Raw genomic sequence first — 23,634 nt, forward strand, 5'->3', positions numbered from 1 at the left:
AGGGCAAAATGACGGGTAAGGCCTTGGAAGAGTAGATGAAACTGGCCTTGAACAGTAAGGCAAAAGTACCTCTTATATATTGTAAGGATATATGGTCTTGCCAAGTAATTTGACTTGAAGTCATTTAGACCAATATACTACGAAAACTCCAATGATGAGGTTTCATTACAAATATTCTCTAAAAGCTTAAAAGAAACCCTCAAACTGTTAACCATTTCCATTGCTAATATAGCCCGAGTTCTAATTTGTGACAAGTAGCTTTTTTGGAAAAAAAAAAATTAAAACAGAATTGTTCCAGGATTGTAACAGTGGCCTAATTGGAGGAATAATTGACGAAAATCAAGTTTTGGGTACAATATGATACCAGCAAAACAAATTATCACGAGAAGTTTTGATGGTACGGAGTTCACTATTGATTCAGTCCCACACCTCAAACTATTTATATACGTACTTAAAAATCTTTTCAGCTAAATGCTCCATAGAGTATCAAAGGCAACAAAATTATGATATAAAAATGCTGAAAAAGGAGGCCTGAAAAACAAACTGAATACAAGTTTTGAAAGTTCATCAAGTTTACTATACATGTTGAAAGGAAAGCCTACTTGGTGAATCGATGCTGACAATGAGTTCATCCTCTGCACCAGATTCATCACTCAAGTCATCTCTACCTTGCTTCTCTTTCGAGTTTGAGTCTTCAACGTGAGGATCGCGTTCTGACACTGCTAATTTCTTTCCAATGGTAGAGGACCCTTCCGATCTGGCAGAAAAAAGAGGCCTCACATAATTTGATGGAACTCTTGGGTATGAGTGACTATAAGATGGCTTCAAACCACTCCCAGAAAACCTTTGAGCATTCCCAGGGGCATTGTTTATCTGATGCATGTGTAGCATATTCACGAAGTCAATAGTGCATGTGAAAAGATTTCAGATACTATGTCCTGTGAACTTTCAACGCTCAAGTAAAAGTGCAGACTAGATCAAAGACTCCATTGTGGCATATCAAGGAGATGCTTATTTAGAGCTGAAGATAGACGGGAACTAAAGAAGTGATTCAGCACTATTTGAAGTCGCCATTTGTCCATCACTTCTGTTTCTTTTATTTCTAAAGAAGTGATCCAGCACTATTGGAAGTGTATAAAATGAAACACATGATATAAGATGAAAAAGTTGGACTTACGATGCTTCCAAAGATGCTCAGCTGAATAGCTCGAGCAGATAAGTTGTTCTTTTTTTCATTAGCCTTCTCTGGATCATTCTGATGTTGTCTTATCTTGTAGAACTCTTCAGGCCAACTCATAAGACCACCATGCTCTCCAGTTAGAGATCCAGAAGGGTGATCAACTGAATGAGATATTAGCGATGATGATCTCCTCTGAAGAGTTCTATTGGCTTCAAATCCAGCAATGTCAAACAAGATTACTCTTGCCCTTGTCTCCACTTGATACCAGGTTGCTTGATGAGAGAAACTGTCTGCTCCAGCACCTCTTTCTTTATAGAAATAACATAGAAGTATCAAAACAAAGACCAACAACTTCCCCTCAAATCCTAGCCCTTCTTTTTTTGTTTAGATTTTTTATTCTGTTATTCTTAGAATTAGCTCTTACAACTCTAGATCAAGCGAAAAGGACATCTTATTCACGTAACAAGGAACAAACATCAGTGACCAAAAATACCAATATATTGGATAAAGATGACAAATATGAGGCACCTCAATTTTAAGTCTCTATGAGATACCACATGCTCATTTCATGTGATTTCTCAAGGAAATAGAAATTCTGGCATAGCAAGTTTAGACATTTTCCTACCAACAAAGAAAATGTATCTGTTTGATGCAATGATCCATAACATGAAGTTAGACAAAAGGATCTTTATAAAGAGATTCAACCACTCAATATGAGAAGAACATCTTAGTCCATTCAAAATAATATCATCCCTGTGAAAACAACAAAGAAATGGAACAAAAGAACTTCTCTTGAGCCTTGTAAAATCCACATAGAAATTTAGAAAGAAAAATAGAGCCTCGCAACCAAAAGAGCAAAGGTAAAGATCGTGACTTATGTAGCACACTATCCATGTAGGGAAAAACAAGTATATCAACTGTGCTACAGTAGCATAATAGGTTTGAAGGGAGCTTAAACCTTCCAGGGATCAAGAAAACTAAGAACCAATATGATTAATCATATGGCATGAGATTATAATTGTTACAGATTATATGCAGGATGATTTGTAGGGATTAGATGTTACAGATTATATGCAGGCTGATTTGTAGGGATTAGATAGCTGTCACAGATTGATATAGGCTGATTTGTAGGGATTAGATAGCTAACAAATGTAAGCTAGTTTGTAGCCTAAATTATAGGAATTAGAGGACTGATTTATTGTAATAGGATATCTTCCTATTATAGGATGTCTATACCTGTATATATACCCTTACGATTGATGAATAAAAATATGGGGAATTTATTCTCTTCCTCTGAAATTCACATGGTATCAGAGCAAGGTTTGTTCATAAATTTTTTTTTTTCTGGGTTGTTGAGTGTGAGGGAAGCTGCAGCCATATTCAAGGTACAGGCTTTAGAGGTTCCTTTATAGACACCGCCAACTCAGGGAGGTACGTAGTACCGATTGGTCAGAACCCAGCACCTCTCTTCTGTCTCTCGACGCTATTTGCATACCTGTTTGTGGGTCAACATCGATCTAGGTGTGGGACTTGGTTACAACAGGTTTTTCTTGTGGGTAATCTGTTATCTTGTTGAATTTTCTTAGCAATTATGTCTGACAAAAAGCCTGGAGTTGTTTCTGATATAGTTCCGCTGGTTTCAAAAATCACGGAACATAAGTTAAATGGAATTAATTTTCTTGATTGGAACAATACTATTGAATTATATCTGCTCAGTATTTCTATGGATGGCCATCTGACTGATGATCCACCTACGGATGACTCTAAATTGTCTTGGATGAGAGAGGATGCTCGCTTGTATATACAGATCCGTAATTCTATTGATAGTGAGGTGGTTGGTCTGGTTACTCATTGTAAGACAGTAAAACAATTAATGAACTATTTACAGTTCTTATATTCTGGAAAAGGAAATTTCTCTCGTATCTATGATGTTTGCAAGGATTTTTACAGGGCAGATAAAGGAGACAAGTCTCTCACCAGTTATTTTATGGACTTCAAGAAAACATATGAAGAGCTCAATATGCTGCTTCCCTTCAGTTGTGATGTGGAGGAACAACGAAATCAGCGAGAGAAGATGGCGGTTATGAGTTTTCTAGCCGGTCTTCCGTCTGAATTTGAGACTGCAAAATCTCAAATTCTTTCTGGTTCAGAAATTTCCAGTCTAGAAGATGCTTTTCGAAGGGTTCTCCGTACAGAGAATACGTTACCTGTTCTATCTACTCAGCCTAACAGTGTTCTTCTTAGCCGAACTACCACAGCTGATTCAGGAAGACAACACTACAAGAGTAATGGCAACAGTAAGAGCATGGGGTCGGGGCCCAACTACTCTGATAAGAATATTAGCAATCATGGACAGGAGCAAGGAGAAATTGTATGTCACTACTGTCATAAACCAGGTCATATCAAGCGAGACTGTAGGAAGCTGCAGTATAAGAAGGCTCACTCTGCCCATATTGCATCTAGTTGTGCGACCTCTGACAAGCATGTTACAATATCTGCGGATGAGTATGCTAGATTGACTCAGTTTCAAGAAACAGTGAAACAGCCATCCGGTCATGTTACTGCTCCTGTTGAGACAGGTAAACCCAATGCATGTCTTGTTTCCTCTTCTCCAAAATGGGTCATTGATTCTGGTGCTACTGATCACATGACAGGTAATCCTAGTTTACTTTCTAACTTTCAGCCACATAAATCTATCACTCCTGTTACTTTAGCCGATGGTTCAACATCCAGTGTTATTGGGTCTGGAACCACTAAGCCCACATCATCTCTCCATTTATCATCTGTTCTGAGTCTACCACAACTATCTTTTAATCTGATTTCTGTCAGCAAACTTACTCGTGCTCTTAATTGTTGTGTCTCATTTTTTCCTGGTTATTGTTCATTTCAGGATCTCATGACGAAGAAGATTATTGGTGAGGGACATGAGTCTGACGGTCTCTACATTCTTGATACACCGAAACCAGGGTCTATAGCTTGTGCTGGAACAATCTCTCCTTTTGAAGCACATTGTCGATTGGGTCATCCTTCGCTTTCTATGTTGAAGAAACTTTGTCCTCAGTTTTCAAACATTACTTCATTAGATTGTGAGTCTTGTCAGTTTGCTAAACATCATCGTCTTAGTTCTAGTCCTAGAATCAATAAGCGAGCTACTGCTCCCTTCGAGTTAGTACATTCTGATGTTTGGGGTCCTTGTCCAGTTACCTCTAAAACTAGTTTCAGATATATTGTTACCTTTGTGGATGATTATTCTAGAATGACATGGCTTTATTTGATGCAAAGTCGCTCAGAACTATTTCTTCACTTTTCTTCCTTTTGTGCTGAAATTCGAACCCAATTTGGTAAACCTGTACAAATTTTACGAAGTGATAATGCAAAAGAATATGTTTCAAGCAGTTTTCAGAAATACATGCTTGAGCAGGGTATTCTTCATCAGACCTCTTGTGTTGACACCCCTTCTCAAAATGGGGTTGCCGAGAGAAAGAATAGACACCTTCTTGAAACTGCTCGAGCTTTGTTATTTCAAATGAAGGTTCCTAAATGTTTCTGGGCTGATGCTCTATCTACTGCTTGTTTTCTAATCAATCGTATGCCTTCCTCTGTTTTGTCTGGTAATACTCCTTTCCACACTCTATTTCCAAATAAACAGTTGTTTCCTATAGAACCATAGATATTCGGTTGTACTTGTTTTGTTCGGGATGTTCGTCCTCAAGTTACAGAACTTGATCCTAAGTCCTTAAAGTGTATGTTTCTGGGTTATTCTCGCATGCAAAAAGGGTATCGTTGTTATTGTCCTAGTCTTGGTAAGTATCTTGTGTCTGCTGATGTTACTTTTTTGGAACAAACACCTTTATCTTCATCTTCAGGCTCTTCAAGTTCTGTGAGTCCAGGGGAGGATGATGATTTGTTAATCTATAGTGTCATACCAAATTCGGGTCCGCCTCCGTCTACACCGGTTAAGCCTCCCATCAAATATACCTACTCACGTCGGGCACATCAGCCCAGTTCTGACTTGGTCCTTGAGTCTCCAGAATCATGTCCTGATGAACCAGTCTCTTTGTCATCAGATCCGGCTGCCAACGATGATCTTGATCTCCCTATTGCTCACAGAAAAGGTAAACGTGCATGTACTTATCCAATCTCTTCAGTTGTTTCCTACCATCATTTGTCTTCCTCTTCTTGTGCTTTTCTTACATCCCTAGACACTGTTTCTGTACCTAAGACTGTTCGAGAGGCATTAACTCATCCCGGATGGCGGACTGCTATGATTGAGGAAATGAATGCTCTAGATGTCAACGGTACATGGACTTTGGTTACCTTACCTGCAGGTAAACAAGCCATTGGATGTAAATGGGTGTTTACTGTCAAAATGAATTCTGATGGCTCCATTTCTCGATTGAAAGCTCGACTTGTTGCTAAAGGATATGCTCAAATTTATGGGGTGGATTATCATGATACTTTTTCTCCTGTTGCTAAACTTGCTTCGGTCAGGTTGTTTATCTCCCTTGCTGCAGCTTATGACTGGCCTCTGCATCAGTTAGACATCAAGAATGCCTTTCTTCATGGTGATCTTCAGGAGGAGGTATATATGGAGCAACCACCTGGTTTTGTTGCTCAAGGGGGGTATGGGAAAGGGAAAGTCTGTCGTCTGCAAAAATCTCTATATGGCTTGAAACAGAGTCCTCGGGCTTGGTTTGGAAAATTTAGCCAAGCTATTGAGAAATTTGGGATGCAGAAAAGCAAGTCAGATCATTCTATTTTCTATAGACACTCTAATGGAGGTATTATTCTGTTAGTTGTATATGTGGATGATATTGTAATCACAGGTAGCGACTCTAGCGGAATTTCGTCTCTAAAGTCCTTTCTTCATACTCAGTTCTATACCAAAGACTTGGGGATGTTAAAGTATTTCTTGGGAGTTGAAGTTAGCAGGAGTAAGAAGGGAATCTTTCTATCACAGAGAAAGTATGTACTTGATTTACTGTCGGAGTCGGGAAAGTTGGGTGCTAAACCATGTAGTACCCCAATGGTTCCTAATTTACAATTAACCAAAGAAGGTGAATTGTGTGCAGGTCCTGAGAGGTACAGAAGACTAATCGGAAAGTTGAATTATCTTACTGTGACACGTCCTGATATTGCTTATTCAGTGAGTGTGTTAAGCCAATATATGTCCTCACCAACTGTTGACCATTGGAAAGCAGTCGAACAAGTTTTGCACTATTTAAAACGTGCTCCTGGACGTGGAATCCTATATGGCAATCATGGTCATACTAGGATTGAATGTTTTTCAGATTCAGATTGGGCAGGGTGTAAGGAAGATAGGAGATCTACTTCAGGATATTGTGTTTTTGTTGGGGGAAATTTGGTCTCATGGAAGAGTAAGAAACAGAATGTCGTCTCACGATCCAGTGCGGAAGCTGAATATAGAGCTATGGCCAAGTCTGTGTGTGAAGTCATATGGGTATATCAGCTCCTTAGTGAAGTAGGAATTAAGGTCTCAGTACCTGCCAAGCTATGGTGTGATAATCAAGCTGCACTTCACATTGCTTCCAATCCAGTCTTTCATGAACGAACGAAACACATTGAGATTGATTGTCATTTCGTTCGTGAAAAGATCCAACAAGGTTTGATCACTACAGGTTATGTGAAGACTGGAGAACAATTAGGTGATATATTCACAAAAGCTCTTAACGGGGTCCGGATTGATTATCTATGTAACAAGCTGGGCATGATTAATATCTATGCTCCAGCTTGAGGGGGAGTGTTACAGATTATATGCAGGATGATTTGTAGGGATTAGATGTTACAGATTATATGCAGGCTGATTTGTAGGGATTAGATAGCTGTCACAGATTGATATAGGCTGATTTGTAGGGATTAGATAGCTAACAAATGTAGGCTAGTTTGTAGCCTAAATTATAGGAATTAGAGGACTGATTTATTGTAATAGGATATCTTCCTATTATAGGATGTCTATACCTGTATATATACCCTTACGATTGATGAATAAAAATATGGGGAATTTATTCTCTTCCTCTGAAATTCACAATAATGAAAGACTTTAAAATGGTAAAGTGGCACATGAATGTATAACAAGAAAGATGAAATGGCAACACAAAAAAAAAATGTTACCTCCAACACAGCAAAAAACAGTTCTGACAGGACAGAACAAGAAAACTGTAAGTTATTCTTTTTGCTCATTGCAATGCAAGAGTACAGAAGCTACGTAGCCACCAAGATAATGAAAGGGAAATCAAAAGGCAATCCTAAATACAGATGACTTAAGGCTGATAAACATAACCATAACCATCTTGGCATGCTTTCCAATTAGCCAAACATCATTGTGTATGTGTATCTTGCATGGTCAAAGAATTCTTTGCAAGAATTTTAGAAGATCAAGGTCCACGTAAGCACGCAAATGGAACCCATATACCTTACAAATTTATTCAAGAATCAACAGATACTAACCATCATATTTACAAGACCCAACTCCAAGCTTATCAGAGAAGTGCAAATCATAATCTAAATATGAAGATAATAAATAAATTAATCTGCTCTGAGTACTTCATAATTAGCAATCATCCGATGAGGTGGTTGGTTGTTCAACATGGTATTACAACAGAGAAAAAAGTGTCCAGGGTCCAATATGTAAAGAATGCATTTGGCCTTCACTTGAAGAGGCATAATGTATTTATAGTCCAAAACAGCTTTTATATTATGTTGTAAAGACTGCTTGGTTCAAGTGCTGGTGACTAAGGGAACCAGACCAACTTAAATTTATAAAGAAAGTACAAACAAGAGGGGAGAAAAAAGGAAGCTCACAAGTGTCAGCTTACTTATTACCAAACAAATTCAAGATATAAATGCCTAAGCTTCCTTCAGTTCGGATTACTCAAGCCAAGTTTCCTGTTTTGAGATGTCATGAACTGTTTAACAGTTTCCTTATCTGGAAGCTAGTTTCGAGAGTTTATACATCATACTCTAGACCAATAACTAGTACTGTGTAATAAGGCAAAAAAATGCAGTAATGCCTGCCCCACATGTTATCTAGATTTTGTTTTACAGTAGTTATATTCTCAACTTTCTAAAGCATTAAGGCAACTCAAATACTGTCACGCATAATGCAGGGAAGGGAGTATGTCTTATGACAGACCAGCATATGATATGATTAAAACCATGTACCAGAAGAAACTTGGTTAATCAGTCATCCAACCTGTCAGATCCAGCCAATCCTTAGCTGAATTTGGATTCCAAATGTTCATCCTATTATTAGTCATCAAGATTTTTGGGAATAGCCTATGCTTATAGTTGTGAATCTGAGGACTAGCATCTCTGTGGCATTAAGAAATGAGGTATTCAGTCACATGGTAATAACCAATAAGCCATCGTTCATGTTAGATAACAGATTTTGTTTGGGTGGGACTTAGCTGACTGATCAGCATCTCCAAATAATTATTGTCATTGAGTATCAAAATTCTATTTTACATTGGCTGGTTTCAGTAAATGGATGTAGCAGGCTAACTATATTCCCAACCGACACCATCACATTTTCTAAACTAAATATTGCTTTGTCTCTTAGTACTCCACTATCATCATTCAAACTACGTATAATTAATGTAATACGCTTTTCAAATAATGTGATGATTTGATATACCGTAATGAACTGTTAGTAAAACAAAACTCAAAAATAGAGGCATGTCAATCAAACAAACTTAAGAATTACGAGAAAAATAAAAATTCAAAACAGTGACATGTCAATCAATCAACTTAAAATACAGCAGTAATGCATGCATCTATCCGTCTGCCACTCTGCAAGATCCCAAAAAGAAAAAAAGAGAAGAAAGGAAAACAGGTATCAGTATGTGCACATTTTAAATACCTGATCTTTCAGACCTTCGAAAGCTTTGATCCCCATATGGACATAATGCTGCTGGAGAAGTAAGCAATTCTCCTTGGAAACCTTGAGCTTTTATGAAGCCCTCCAACAGAAACCCAACAGAATGGTGAGGTATTTCAAAAGTTTCTCCTCTAATGTATATAGACATTATTGATTTTTGTGCAACAAGAGCTCTCAGATCTTGCATTGTTGTTTTCTCAAATATCTGGGGAAGCAAGAGTTTGGAAAGAATGATAACACTTTCCTGCAGAAAAAGGGGAAATGACTAAATTGAGAAAGACAAAATTCTAAAGATAGTTGATAACAAATTCGCATGCTAATATATGTTTCAACATATTGTAAGATGGACAAGATCAGAGGCAATTAATTTGTGCCAAATAGAAAGATGAACAATACAAACTACCACGCTTGTTACAATAGCAAAATCTTGTTAGGCAATTTTTTTGTGTTAGTGGATACACTCTATGTAAATAGCATAAAAAAAACAAAAGGCGAGTGAGAAAATTTTACATTTAAACATAAGAATACACACCTATAATGCATATAAACTATGCATCAGAACTGAGCTGTTGCCTTAGCTTGTTAGTACTTGGAAGATAACAATACTGATAAAATTTTCATGTCTTAGCATATACAACTGCCAAGCAGCTTTCTTCTAGTCCTCATTTCTACCCTTTTTTTCTTCCTTTTTTTATATCTTAAACATGAATTTCAGAACAGCATTGTTCACACACTGCAGTGTGTTCTGGAAGATATGAATCTACCCAAGGTGACCAGATCAACCTGTTACCGATAACAAAAGATACATGTATTACAACAACATCCTCACAATGCCCTGCCAAGGTAGTACGTAATTAAACTCTAGCTTCTTATATATGTGTTTTGCTTATGAACCCTTAAAAACATCTAATAACTCAATCAGCTAAACTACCTACTTACTTTACATCCCATTTTCTAATCATTTGTTCTAAAATTCCTCTTCAGCAATATGACAATTAACTGCGAAATGCTTCTTTTTTCTCATGAACAGCAGGTGTAGATGCAATCTTCACAGTTTCTTTTCACACATCAATTGCAGATTAGACAGATAAAAGAAATGTGTAACTATAGATCCAAGTGCAGCTGAAGGATGGTATACCTGCCAAAAGAAATCTTCTACAGCAGGATCAGATTTGAGAGCAGCAAGTATCTTTTCAGCTTCAATGAAGACACAGAGAACCACAGAATCCGTCACAATGTCACATATGCAAGGCTTTCCAGCAAGCACTTCATACAAGCCCAAAGTACTCCCATGTGTAAATGTTGGATGCAAGCAATGCTTATTTCCTATGCTCTTACTTGTCCACTGTATAAAATCAATTCTCATGTGCTAGATTCTTGTTTCTGAAGTCTCAACAGATTAATTGAAGAAGTGTTGTGCTCAATGTGTAAAACAACCATAAGATCTGTTCATTACCTTCACCACTCCATTTGAAATCAGCCATACACTACTAGGTCTGGACCCCTCCCTATAAAGAGTTGTGCCACCAAGTTTCATTATTTCTTTAGTGCAACCAACAAATGTCTCACGCACTGCAGGAGGAAGGGCTCCCAACAAGGGATTTGCATTAATTAAGTCATGTATCTTTGGAATTTTTACCAAAGGAGGATTTCTTAAAAGCCTTTTCAAGTCAGTCTGCATAAAACATCAAGTGATCTATGTCAACTGTGAGGAAAGATTTAAAATCACAATTTAATAAAAAGATGATATAATACCTGGACAGCGTCATGAAGGTGAACCATCTCCTTTTCTTCCAACAAGCCAATCTTTTCAAGATTATGGACATAACTGATTAAGTGATTCAGTACTGAATATGTTACTTGTCTAGTTTTTACAACACGTAGAACCTGGAGAAGACATTAACTAAGATTGTTGAATTCAAAAGATCTAGAACAAAGTAAGCAAAAGCATTTAGAACCTTGTGAGCAAGAAAAGATGGAGGGAATTCATGGTTCCCGTGATACTTCTAAGAGGAGATTCCTAGAAAAGAAAAAGGACAATACAATATATAGAAAGGAAATAGAGAAAATCTAACTCAAACCACATTTCAACAAATTAAGGAAAATAAACATGTTTGAGGGTTTATCTGATGTTCTCAATGGAAAAATTGCATTCAGACAATAAAAACTGCAAATGCACAAACCTGAGGAAATGAAAAACGAACTTCTTCCAGAAACCTCTTTGCTTCTTCTCCTTCTTCCTCACTGTCCCGGATTACAAGGGATGCAATTTCACTGTCTCCTGCAGTCATAATACGGTAATGATATTTAAGAAGCTATTATTGAATAGGAGGTACTATTATAGAAATGCAAAATGCAGATCTATGAGACGTCAAACAGATGGAACGGAGTTAATAATTTGATGGAACGGAGTTCCAACAATATTTTCAGACTATATTTTGAATAGAAAAGACATTAAATTGCATATGTAAAACAACCAAATACAATTAGAAAGTTTCGATCCTTAGGAGAGGCTTTCTAGACTTGCATTAAATCATAAGGAAAAATGAGAAACAGCTTTGAGCTTTAGGAACTTTTATTGAAAGGACTTCATAAACGAATTTTAGAGAATTAAATTAACAAGCAGGAGAAACGGAGAAGCTGCAACGATGTACAATACTTCAATTTAACTAAATTCTTGATTCTAATAACACAATCTAGAAGCATTAACTTAGACCAATTTTTTTTAATTCAAGAGAAATTTATACATTATTTGCATACTTCAAATGAAACGTGACCAAGATGTTGGAGGGAAGAGGGAGGGGGGCTGGCAGAGTTGGGGGGAATGGGCTGGCAGGGTGGGAAGAGGGGAGGATGGGGGCGGGAAGGGGCTGGGTGGATGGGGGAAGGTAGGGAAAGAGGGGGAGGATGGCTGGGGCAGTGGTGGAGGGTGGAGGAGGATGTTGGGGGGAAGGTGGGAGAAAGGAGCAGAGGGGTGTGTGGTTTTGGGTAGCTTTGAATGTTTTGGGTGTTTTTAGTAGGGTTACTCTAGATGAGGAGTGCAAACGAATCAAGATTGATTGAGTAGCTTGCGAGCTTGCTCGGTCAAAACTCGAGTTCGAACTTGCATTGACAAAGTTCGAACTCGAGTTCGAGCAGATCGAGGTACTTAACGAGTCGAGCTCAAGCTTACCATGTGAAGCTCGAAAGCTTGTCAAGCGTAATCGAGCTTCACATATATTTTTTTAAATTATTTTTTTATTTATTAGGATGAAATGTTTGTCCCTTGTTTAAACTTATATAAACTATAAATTTATATTTTTTAAAGCTCAATTAGGCTTGATTGGACTCGATAAGCATGAACTCGGGTTCGAGTTCGAGTAATGCAAAATAAATCAAGCTCGAGCTCGAACTTAACTTTCAAGAGCTGGGCTTAAGTTCGAGTCCAAGTTTTTTAACTCGAGTCGAGCTCGAGTAGTGTAGTACTCAAGTTCAGGTCGACTTGATTACACCTCAACTCTAGATGTGTGTTATAATGTTTTTCCGGAACAGGGCAACCAAAAAGACCCCTAGTAACTAGTAGCATTCTATCTGTAGTCTTATAAACTACTAGAGCCTGACTTATGTGTTCAATGTGGTATACACCTGAAGTGTCACCATGACCACCATGAAGGCCCTAGTGGCCTTGCAAGCCCCAAACTAACCAGTCAAAGTTACAACCATGTGAAGCTGAGCAGAACTCCGCAGGCAGCTAACAGAGAATTTAAAGGTGGTTCCTGCCCATCTTGTTTGTAGCACTTAATCCCATGGAGTCCTTGGCTCCCAAATAGTAAACATGGTTTGATACCAAATCAAGTGACCTAGGTGTGTGGCAGCTGAATGACTTTTGGGACAAACCAGTGGCCCAATATGCTTAATCCATGTTAGAACTAACACTCAACCTGTTGTCACACAAACTAACCAAACATGACTAACATATTTAATGGGGGATGCTTGAGGTGCTAAACCCAAAATCAGCTAGTAGCCTTAACTGGACAAGATCCAAGTTTCACAAAGGTAGCAAATCTTTTCCTACTTTCAATTTGAAAACAACAATGCCTCCTAGATCTAACCATGCATCACAGGGATAAGAACTCTTCTTCTAGATGATCAGTAAGAAAAGGAGGGTTGTTTAATAAATGCTTCAAGTAACAAAGTTTGAGGTGAAATTTTCTTTTGGAAATTTCCTTGAGAAGAACATACTTCCAGAGTTACTGAAACAAATGGGGCACTAAGAGTACAAAGATGTAATTTAGAAGGAATAGAAGAGGATCAGCCAAAGGGGGAATCCAATTGACTATAATAAAGTCAAAAGGAGATACTGACAAGGAGATGACAACTGAGAAGAGGATAGAAAACCAACAGCAAATTTCAAGAAAGGATATCTGAATGAAGATCAGAACCTAAAAACAGAATCTCATTATAAATATGAGATAAGATAAAAAGAGAAGCAAACAAAAGATAAAGGAGCATACATTAAAAGCTGATTTATACAGCAAGCCCCAAAGCATATAATCTTATAACATAGAGGCTGATGGACAAAAAATCAACATATGTACACAATTATGACTACATTACTTCTATAAAAGATACTACAATCAGAAACAGATTAGATTAACCATGAATGTCAAACTCCATAATATGATACCTTACAGTTTGTTAATCTATGAATGCAAAATATGTCATTAATTGTGTCTTAAGAAACATACACAACTGTGACAAGGAGATCACTTACATCAAGTAGGCAAAAGTTATTCAAAAGATGGAGACATGGACCTAATTTCAAGTTGTGATAGCAAATTATACTGAATCACCACCTCACCTAAAAGCATAAATGAATAGATTGGAGTGTAATTTTTCATTTGAACACGCTAACCTGCCACACGTGCAGTTTGATGGGGGGTGGCAGGGAGAATTTAACCTAAGACTTTCAATTGCTCTAAAACAAGTTGACTAATCATCTCCATACGGAACAGGAATTGGCAAAGATTCTCAACCCCACCCATCATAACACATGCACCTGCTCGGCTCATCAAATAAATCCAACCTGTGTGTGAGAATGCATGATAGATCATATGAATGCTTAGAAAAAATTCTCTACTATCTTAACCTTTTAGATCAGGTGATATTCAGGATGATCCAAACACAAAATTCTTTAAATTGAAGGACGTGAACAGGATTGTTATGCTCTATCCTAGAAACCATGAAGTTCTTACCAATAAAGTCATGTAGTTGCTGTCGAGCAATTCTATGGGCACGTAAAAAGGCAGCAGATATTGAGCATGAAGATTCCAGTCTCTCAACTGTGAAGTATGTGATAATCTTTTGGGGTACTATGCTTGTTTGAAGAAATTTGTAATAGTTGGGAATATTAACATAAGATTTTAAGCCTTTCCAATCACACAGAGTGTCATGAGAAACCAGGTCAAGGGCTTCATCGACGGATTGCATAAGTAAATTCGCAGTAATTGGAGTGATCCTTCCTTCATCAAGCATCCCCCAGTAAGCTGCTTGAACACCTACATTTACACAGAATTCATTTAATTTAACAGAAACATATCTTATTAAGCTGAATTAGTATCTCAAAACCAAGTACAAAGTTCCTTGCTCACACTAAAAACACCAATTATGTAGGCTGAACCCTGCCTATTCAGTTAGAAAATGCATTGGAACAGCTATGTCAGAGAGCTAAAGAAGTTTTTGGCCTGTAAGGCTTCAGAAAGTGCTTTCTCAATGAATGCCCCAGAAACCCAGACATCACCATCAAACTCAAGTTCGCTATTCCTTTAACCACTTTGGAACAACACAGCGGAGTAATTTTCTTTGTTAGTGGGCTGTCATTTGACATGATTTTGTATCAGCGATATCACCACTTCAACTTATGTTTACCCTTCTCTTCTTTTTCTTTAAGACTCCCAAGCTGCGCCTTAGGGAGAGCTTTTCTTCTCTCAATTTTACAATAACCTCAAATTATCTGTAGAGCTCAAAACACTAGGAATTGATTAATGCAAATTCAAGGAGATTTTGGGTTAAAGTTATTTTACTTTAGTATGGGTTTGAAGTATATATTTTCATTTCTGTAGATTTTGTCCCTTTTCTAAATGCATTAATTGGTTTGTCCTTGGGAAGAGGATGATCTTTGTTAACTTTTGTTGAACTTTGTCTGGTTTGATTGGGGGGTTAAAGCCACCACGGATACTAGTTTCGTTGCACTCATTTAGTTGCATTTCAGTAAGTGTTAACCTAAAACGTGTACCATACCAAATACGGGAGCCACATAATGCATGGTTTTGGCTAGACTAAGTTGCTGTTCCTGATAATTACAATGTTAGGGAGAGTGGTAGCAGCATGAGAGAAATTAAAAATGGAGAAAAAGCAGAAAGAACCCATGAAGGAAAAAGGACAACATGAGAAAGGGAAGGGTTGAAAAAAGGCAGGCCAAGAAGTCTGGTTTAGGAGTAATTAGGTTAACACAAAATAGGTTACAGCTCCCAGTAAATGTAATTCTAACAAATTGTTGTCAAGAAACAATTATTTAAAAGGAAAGATTTTCCAGAAAACATGTTCAGACATGTAATTCCAACTATTTAACCATGAACGATTGTGGGTACTTATTCCACTAGTTTATAGTGCCTGACTATATTGATCAGTGGAAGTTCTTCAGAATTCTTTCTGATAAATAATTGAATTTCAAACATTACAGTATAAGACTCCTCATTTGGTATGCAGGAATCGCCTAAAATTGAAAGACCTTTCTGACTTGTCCACTCCATTCCCATGTTTGATATGAACTTTTTGAGTTCGAAAGGATTTTCACCCTAGAAAGGTCATTTCAACTTTTTCCGGGAAATGCCATTCCTCACAAAATCCCAAGGAAAGCTCTTTCCAACTTTATCCTTGAATGTCCAAAATTATTAAGGTTCAGTTTATCCTCATACATTTCTTTGCTCCCTTACCAAATATTAGGCTTTTTGTTAGTTTAATCAATAATTGACCATAATTTTTTAACAAACAAATGATTCTAGCTATTTTTAAAATATTTTTCTCTTTTCTTACTTTAAGGTTTTTCTAAACTTCTGTGCAAATCTATTATGGATTTTTTTTTTTTTTTTTTTTTTTTGCAAATGATATCTATAGTGAGAGCATAATGAAGAGAGAATATGAATGTTCGATTTCATGTGATTCATTTATTAAATGCTGGCTATTATGTTGTTAATGAAACAAAAGATTAAAATAAATGCTCATATTTCAGAATTAATAAGGTACTATAATTGATTTATTTCAATAAGTATATAAGTTTTTCTTAGTGTACAAAAAGAAAAAATCAAAGTTCCCTGTATAAGGTAAACAGATAGTAGAGCCCGAATAAATAAAATAAAATAAAATAATAGATTTCAGGGTAAATAAGTCAAATTTGTACATATATTATTTATTGCCTTCTAACATTGAAAAATTAGTTATACCAAACATTGAAAATGGAATGGACATTCCATTCTGACTTGGGTACCAGACATTGGATTGCAAAATTTTCTTCCATAACATTCCGGTTAGAAAGGCATTCTAGGTGGAAAAAACCTTTCCATTCTAGGCTTTCCACCAGACTAGATGACGGGTGAAAGTAAAGTAAATTTGAAAAAGTCAGAGGCTCCTATATCGTATTAGAAATCACTTGCCAAAATTAGTAATAAACCCGTTTTGGTTATTGTATCCGATGTTATGAATTATTTTAATCAGTCTATCCAGTGAATTTGAAAACGTAATAAAAAATTCAAAAATTGGAGTTGATCGTCAGAAATTTATCAAAAAACCACAAGAAAAATGTTAAAGGTAATCTATGTTAGATACTAATTAGATACAGTCAGCTAACCTTTTATTTGGCTTTTATTATAACAAAAGCGACACATAATTGAAGAACCACTGAAATATCCTTGGGGCTAATGATCATGAGATGTGTGACATTTGCAGTTCAGTTCGAAAGAAGTGATGATACTCAATTGGGTAAAACATAGTTCCTGGACTCACAATATGCTTTGGCACAAAAGGGTAGTGATGTTATAATGTTTATTGTTCACTACCACTTGTTTACCATCTACTTCCCAATTTCTATTTCCATGTTAGTGTTGGTATTATTTCTGCATTTCTGATGCATATGCCACCATGTGCCAGGCTACCATCGCAACGGATCTTCTGTCCCACATCCTGTGCCACTCTCTGTTCCACTTTTTATTATATTACTATTTCTCTTTCACAAATATCATGTTTTAATTCTTTTTTATTTCCTTAAGATCCAATAACTATTAATTGAGTAATACACAAAATTTAACAAACTCAAAAAATCAAAATGCATAAAAAATGAGATTTTTTATGAATTTTCTGCTGTATTTTTTAATTTTCTCTTATATATTAGTTTTTTGAAGCTGTTGTATTTATTTTTTACTCAATTAATAGTTATTGGATCCTAAGAAAATAAAAAAGAATTAAAATATGATGTTTGTGAAGGAGAAATAGCAATATAATAAAAAATGGGACAGAGAGTGACACAGAGTGTGGAACAGAAGATCCGTTGCGGGCTACCATAGTAATTCCCTTGGCGAGGAAAGGTGTGGAGATGGGCTTCTACTCGTATATTGATTCTTGCAGACTACAATTTGCATTAAAGCTGATTCATTTCAATGATTCTTGCTTACTACAATTTGCCTCAATAGGTAAATTATTACTATGAACAATAAAGGCAGTGGTCAGCCCAGAATGCTCCAGCTTACTACTAAACCCTAATCTGGATAAACAGAAGTGCCCATTTTACTTCCTGTTCAACAAATGTGATGTTGATTCTAGTGCACTTAGATGTTATTGAGCAGTGTCGCCCGTGGAATACTTTTGCAAGAACTACTGGATTATCAAACTGCACAGCATTTTATGAATTTTCACCTATTGTTTCCAAGTTTCTGCATACTTCAAAACACTGTTACAGACACCACAAGACCAAATTTAACATCTTCCTAATATGTTTTCAGCCAATTATAACATGGGATCCTGAATTAATTGACACATTGGGAAGCAAAGTCAAAGTTTTGGCTATAGTAAAGCTCTGGTGTTAAGTCTTGCTTTTGAACAATTTACTTGCCTCCAACAAGGATTGGGCAGATGTGCTGTCGGTCCAAGACCATCCAGTTGGGCATCAAAATTTAGATAAATTAAGCAAATTTTTAGTTAACTAATTCAGTTGGTACATAGACAATAACATTCCAAATTCATGTTTCTGTAAAGCCAGAATCTACACTATCAGAGTATAGACAGATAGGCAACAAGCTATAAAGCTCTTAAGTTCAGGGAATTCATGGTAAAAGGAAAGCTTTGCATTATGCATAATGCTAAAACATGAAAGAAAAAATTAAAAGAGAAGAAAATCAATTCGAAGCTATCATGTTGCAGGATATATATGTATATATATATATATATATATCTAGACACACACCCACATAACAACTTACCATTCAAAAAGCGCACTCGAATATCTTCCAAATTCATATGGTCTCGATTATGATCATCTCCAGTCGAAATATGAGGGTGTACTCGTTCACCCTCAACGTCATTTAAGCACGAGATATATCTCTTGACAGTGGGCCAATCAGCAGGTCCCAGTTCTTCATCATCTCCAAGATCACCAAATGCCTCTAATGCTTTATTCAACATTTCAAATTGTGTATATTTTAAAATGCGCCTCTGTCAGAGTTTAAATAGAAAGAGTTAGAAATAGTTTTAGCGGGGAGAGAAATGTTGGCAAATTGTCAAAATACAGATTGAAAAAAGAAAAAAAAAAAAAGAAACAATCTCCATGTTGTGAATGGTCAAAAGAAAAGTGTAGAAATTGAGAGTGGATTGACAAGTTCAAAACATAAAGTTTGCAATGCAAGACCAATATACTGGTCTTATACTATTGAGAAATTTGTTGTACATAAAGTATTATCTGCTCAGAAAAGACACAGTAGAGGAAAATGTGAAAAAGACATGAGATACTACACAACTTTCTGCACTGGCGGGCTAACACAAACTCAATCTGTTCTTTTTCAACCAAAGCTGACCAACTTTAAACTTAAAAGCAGCCAATCAGCTTGTGTTGTGGATTTTGCCAGTTTCACTGGGTGTGAAGGAAGGAAAAAGGTGCAGACGAAGTTGACAGAAAAGGAGATGCGATGGCAGTGGGGAAGTCCATAATAGTTGGTCATTGTCCAAAGGGGGTACCGCATCTGAGGAATTCCCTAAGAAAGCATGACGCTAGGAGCAGAATTCTAAATCCAGAGAGACCAAACAGACCAGAAGGGAAACCTTCAGGACCAAGAAAAGCTTAGAGGCACTTAGGTATAAAGCTGATCAAGATATGGTACACCAGTAAGAAACTGGATTCCACCAGTAATGGGAAAGTATAGCTCCATTAAGCGCATTCTAGATAAAAATAAAGGATAATGAGAATGATTAAAAGTAATTTTGTTCTGGTACACCCATTTCAGCACTATGCACTGATCAGCAACGAGCATCTTTCTTTATAACCTCTCTTTTCTTGGGGTTAAGAAAGATACAACGCCTAGTTGCACATTTTGTTAGTCAATAATGATAAACAAAACGAAAGTCCAGATGAAAACCATCCTAACCTTTGCTGCTGATAACTTATCCATATTTAGAATATGCAAAACCAACTGTGTTGTTGATCCATTCACAATAAGTGTAAGAAATACAATTCCACCAGTCAAGAAGAGAAACTGCAAAAATTGAAAGAGCAATTCTTATTTTGTCTCCTAACAAAAAATTCAAGTTTCAAAAGAAAATATTCAAGTTACGTACTAAAGTTCCAGTATCAGAAGTGATGTATGATGAATTATCACTGGTACGCTGGAAAAATCAAGAGGGTCACAAAGTTTAGCATTAAGTCACAGTAACATTATAACAAATTTTGCATTTAAAGATTGAATGATGAAGTAACTCAATTATAGATTCAGGGAACAAGTAAATGATCCTTTCGACTCTTGTTTTTAAATATCTTTTAGGAGTCATTCTTCTTTGAATTAAAACCTTCTGCCCTAAGTAGTGCCAGAGATTCATGATGAATCTCAAGTCATTCAGAGACACATTTCATTCTTCAATACTACCCCAAAGCGAGGAACATCAAGATGATGATATCAAGATAGAGTTACTAAGTGTTCAAGAGAATTTTAATGAGAGGAAATGCATCAAAAAGTATGACATCTGGCAAAACCTCGTAATTAGTCAATCCACAAATTTAACAGAATGGATAATTATTCAAAGGAAAAGAGATGAATTAAAAAAAATCCAAATATGTAAACAAGAAAACAGAAAACAAGAATCATGTTGAACTTACCTTAACTGACAGGGAAAGTGCCAATGCTACAGCCCCACGCAAACCAGACCATACAAGAATGATAGCTTCTTTCCAGTCCAGACCATAGCCAAAATATTGCAGAAATGGAAACAACACTGCAACAACTACAACTCGAGAGATTTGGACAAACACATAGAGGAGGGCAAGATACCCCCATGAATTTTCTGAAACAAAATAAAACTATAGTAAGTAGAGAAGCCTAATAGACACCAAATAACATTTATAATACAATTTCTATTACTAGATGGAGCAGGAAATCTAGATAGAAAGTGCAGAGAGAGAGAGAGCATACTCAGAGTGGACTTTTTATCAAAGGTATCCAATACAAATTCACATTTGGGAAGTTTTTTGCTCTCTTTTCGATTTTTTGAAGCATTGAGAAATATCTCATAGTTAGTGTAGTGCAGGTGTTTTTGGATAAAATAGATACATCACTTTCTTTGCGTTTTCCTTTTCTTTTTGGCAACTATTGTTCAAACTTTACATCAGGGCATACAATTACGGCTTTAGTTCAGAAGACTGGACAAATGCCTTCATCACTTTATAATGTCATTACTAGGTCAATGAATCAGCTATAATAAGATGCAGACTCCAGGGATCTTTCTTGAGTTCAGCTCCCTCTAGATTGTGAAGTGTAGGAGTAAGATGGAACACATTAACTACCGTCAATCCGAGAAACCCAAGACACCAACTCCTGACTTGCGTAAAATGTACACGTAAAATGGCTCTTAACACTTCTCTGCCTTTTACTTTTAATTATCAGAAAGAAATGTAATTAAAGGCTCTCCACTTACTGATATTCTAATATCAACAGATGAGCATAATGCCAGAGGAAAACAACAAAAAATCAAGAGTTTGCTCTTCCTGTTGCTGTTAAGTTCTCATGGCACTGATGAAAGCTTCCAACTTTTGAGATTCAGATAAATCTCTATTTTTGTTGAGATAAAGTAATGAGCTTAAAAGGAATAGCGAGGAGATGCTTATCAAAAAGTTTGTTTTATTGATCTTGTTACAACAAGATAGAATTCTACGTGTAATTATATCTAAATCTTTTGCCAGCTTGATTCATTGATGAGCTAAAATTAGCTGATGCAAAAGACTTGAGAAAAGGTTGGCCTTCTACTTTAAAAACATGATTCATTTAGCCAAGGATGATATTTTGGCCAATTGGCTGACAAAAAAACCCACCCTTCATCCTGGATAAAAATTAAACAAGAAAGAAAATGTGAAATCATGTTTGCCATACTAGGTTTATTGTGTACAAGCGTGCAAGACAGGTAAGAGCTTTGTCTTTTTCTTCATTTTTTAACTCAAGAGAGTCATCTGGCCAGAGACGAGCTACAAAGAAGATAGAAAAGTCAAAATTTCTGCAACACTTGCAAGCATCACCCTAGGTAGCTTGATTTAAAGGAATAGCATTCACTTAGACAATACACTACCAGGTAATTTCCTAGCACAGTAATCATGAAGGACAAACAAGCAACCAAGAATTAAACAAGCCAAAATCTCATGATTCAGGTAATATTTTTTCTGGCCAAAATACTATTCGTTGCTTCACTTTGAAAGCTGTGAAGCTGTGGTACAAAAAGATAATGCAGAACAGAGAATAAGACTTGCCTACTCTGCCAAGTGCCAAGTTTTATACAAACAAGATTTTCCCAAACAAAGTACACCATAATCTGACATCAATTTAATTGCATGAGAAGATTCCAAGTGAATTTTGATAGAACAAGTTCAGCTAAATGAAAGAAAGAAGATAAAGAAGAAAGAACCACACGGTTCAATGATATGATGATAAGTACAGAGCCTAAAGTCAAAGTACCATGGGTTTTGAATATGCTCCCATTTCCAAGAACACCTTCAGCTATGACAACTCCACTGCAAGGACAACAACCAATGTAGTTGCAGACTTAGGTGAATGATTATGGAAATGCTCTGCAGTTTATTGAAATAATTTCAACTCCAAACTTAAAAGAATAGAAAAACTAGGACTATAAGACCCCAGCTGCAAGCTTCTATCAAATTCCAAAAATAAATCCCTAGCACCCTTTTTCAATTGCCTAGGACCAACAATGACATACAGGAGTAAAACTGAAAACTTCACTTCTGAATTAGATTTCAGGCTCACACTTGAAACATGAGCATCCATGTACTCAAATATACACAAAGTATGGCCATGTGTTGATCACAATAAGATACAGTAACATATATACATTTACATCATACAGAAATCCAATAGTAGAACACAGAAAACACTGAAACTTTTTTATTGTTTCTAATAAGAGAAAAGGAAAGCAAAGCTACTGATACATAGAAGCTTTTCTAATCTAACTCAAACAATCTGATGTTTGATAGAATATCTTAATTTCATTATAGTTAGCAATATCTCAAGTATCAACCTGATATGACATAAGCCACCGAAAAATTCAGATGGGAAAAGGTTCACCGCTGATCATATGAACTTGAATTGAAGAACAGAAATTTACAATCCTCTAAACATGTATCAAGTAGCTGAGTCCCAAGTGGGGAGACTGCAGCAGAGGAGCACACAATAGAAGATTTTACAGCTCTCTTTACTGTAAAGGTTTAAATTTGCTGTACAATAAATTTCTAGATATGCTAGTTTTGCCATGATTTGGGAAATCTAGTAGCCGTATTACTCAAACAAGCATGAATATAATGAACAGGAAGATGAACAGAGTAAAGGTGACCACGAGGCGTAGGTCAAAGAGAGATTTGTGCATGTGCAAGCAGAAATATATTCTTATTTTCAAGATGATGACAACAGCAAATCAGACAAGGGCAACAGTGATAATGCTACCTGCTAAAGACTGACAGTGTGTTCCCATAACTAAGGATGTCAAAATATTTCCTTACCTCAGGATGAAAATTAATGTATTAGCTATATAGGCAACCATCTCCCTGAGACAAAAACAGCACGTGCAACAAAAAAGCTTGCGTCAGAAACAGGCAATATGCACATCAATGTAGATTAAGCAAATTTAGGAATGCTATATATTGAAGCCAGTGACCAGAAAACTATCAAAAAATAGCAAAGAATTAGATAATAATAATTGAACCATGCGAACTTAGTCAGGTCATAACTAATTCGAGCAACAACAATCAAAAGGACCCTAGCACAGA

At 36.4% G+C, this 23,634-nt stretch overlaps 1 protein-coding gene across 7 annotated transcripts in view; it reads right to left on the bottom strand.

Annotated features, from left to right (window-relative positions):
* Positions 1-484: 484 nt before the first annotated feature.
* LOC113717019 (sodium/hydrogen exchanger 8-like) overlaps positions 485-23,634 on the bottom strand; it is a 43,847-nt gene continuing 20,697 nt past the window's right edge. For 3 of the 7 annotated variants that reach the window (XM_027241647.2, XM_027241651.2, XM_027241652.2), the window contains 14 exons: positions 23,368-23,412; positions 22,313-22,368; positions 20,470-20,654; positions 19,935-19,982; positions 19,745-19,852; positions 18,587-18,818; positions 14,312-14,614; positions 11,261-11,358; positions 10,833-10,964; positions 10,534-10,752; positions 10,216-10,422; positions 9,060-9,321; positions 1,178-1,488; positions 485-873 (listed from right to left, as the gene is read on the bottom strand). In XM_027241647.2, the coding sequence (XP_027097448.1) occupies positions 577-873; positions 1,178-1,488; positions 9,060-9,321; positions 10,216-10,422; positions 10,534-10,752; positions 10,833-10,964; positions 11,261-11,358; positions 14,312-14,614; positions 18,587-18,818; positions 19,745-19,852; positions 19,935-19,982; positions 20,470-20,654; positions 22,313-22,368; positions 23,368-23,412 (2,503 nt within the window). In that variant the 3' untranslated portion in view covers positions 485-576. The remainder of the gene's footprint in view (positions 874-1,177; positions 1,489-9,059; positions 9,322-10,215; positions 10,423-10,533; positions 10,753-10,832; positions 10,965-11,260; positions 11,359-14,311; positions 14,615-18,586; positions 18,819-19,744; positions 19,853-19,934; positions 19,983-20,469; positions 20,655-22,312; positions 22,369-23,367; positions 23,413-23,634) is intronic. The other 4 variants (XM_072070477.1, XM_072070476.1, XM_072070478.1 and 1 more) reach the window with 4 other exon arrangements.

The sequence above is a fragment of the Coffea arabica genome, chromosome 11c (assembly GCF_036785885.1).
Source record: "Coffea arabica cultivar ET-39 chromosome 11c, Coffea Arabica ET-39 HiFi, whole genome shotgun sequence".
Lineage (NCBI taxonomy): Eukaryota > Viridiplantae > Streptophyta > Magnoliopsida > Gentianales > Rubiaceae > Coffea > Coffea arabica.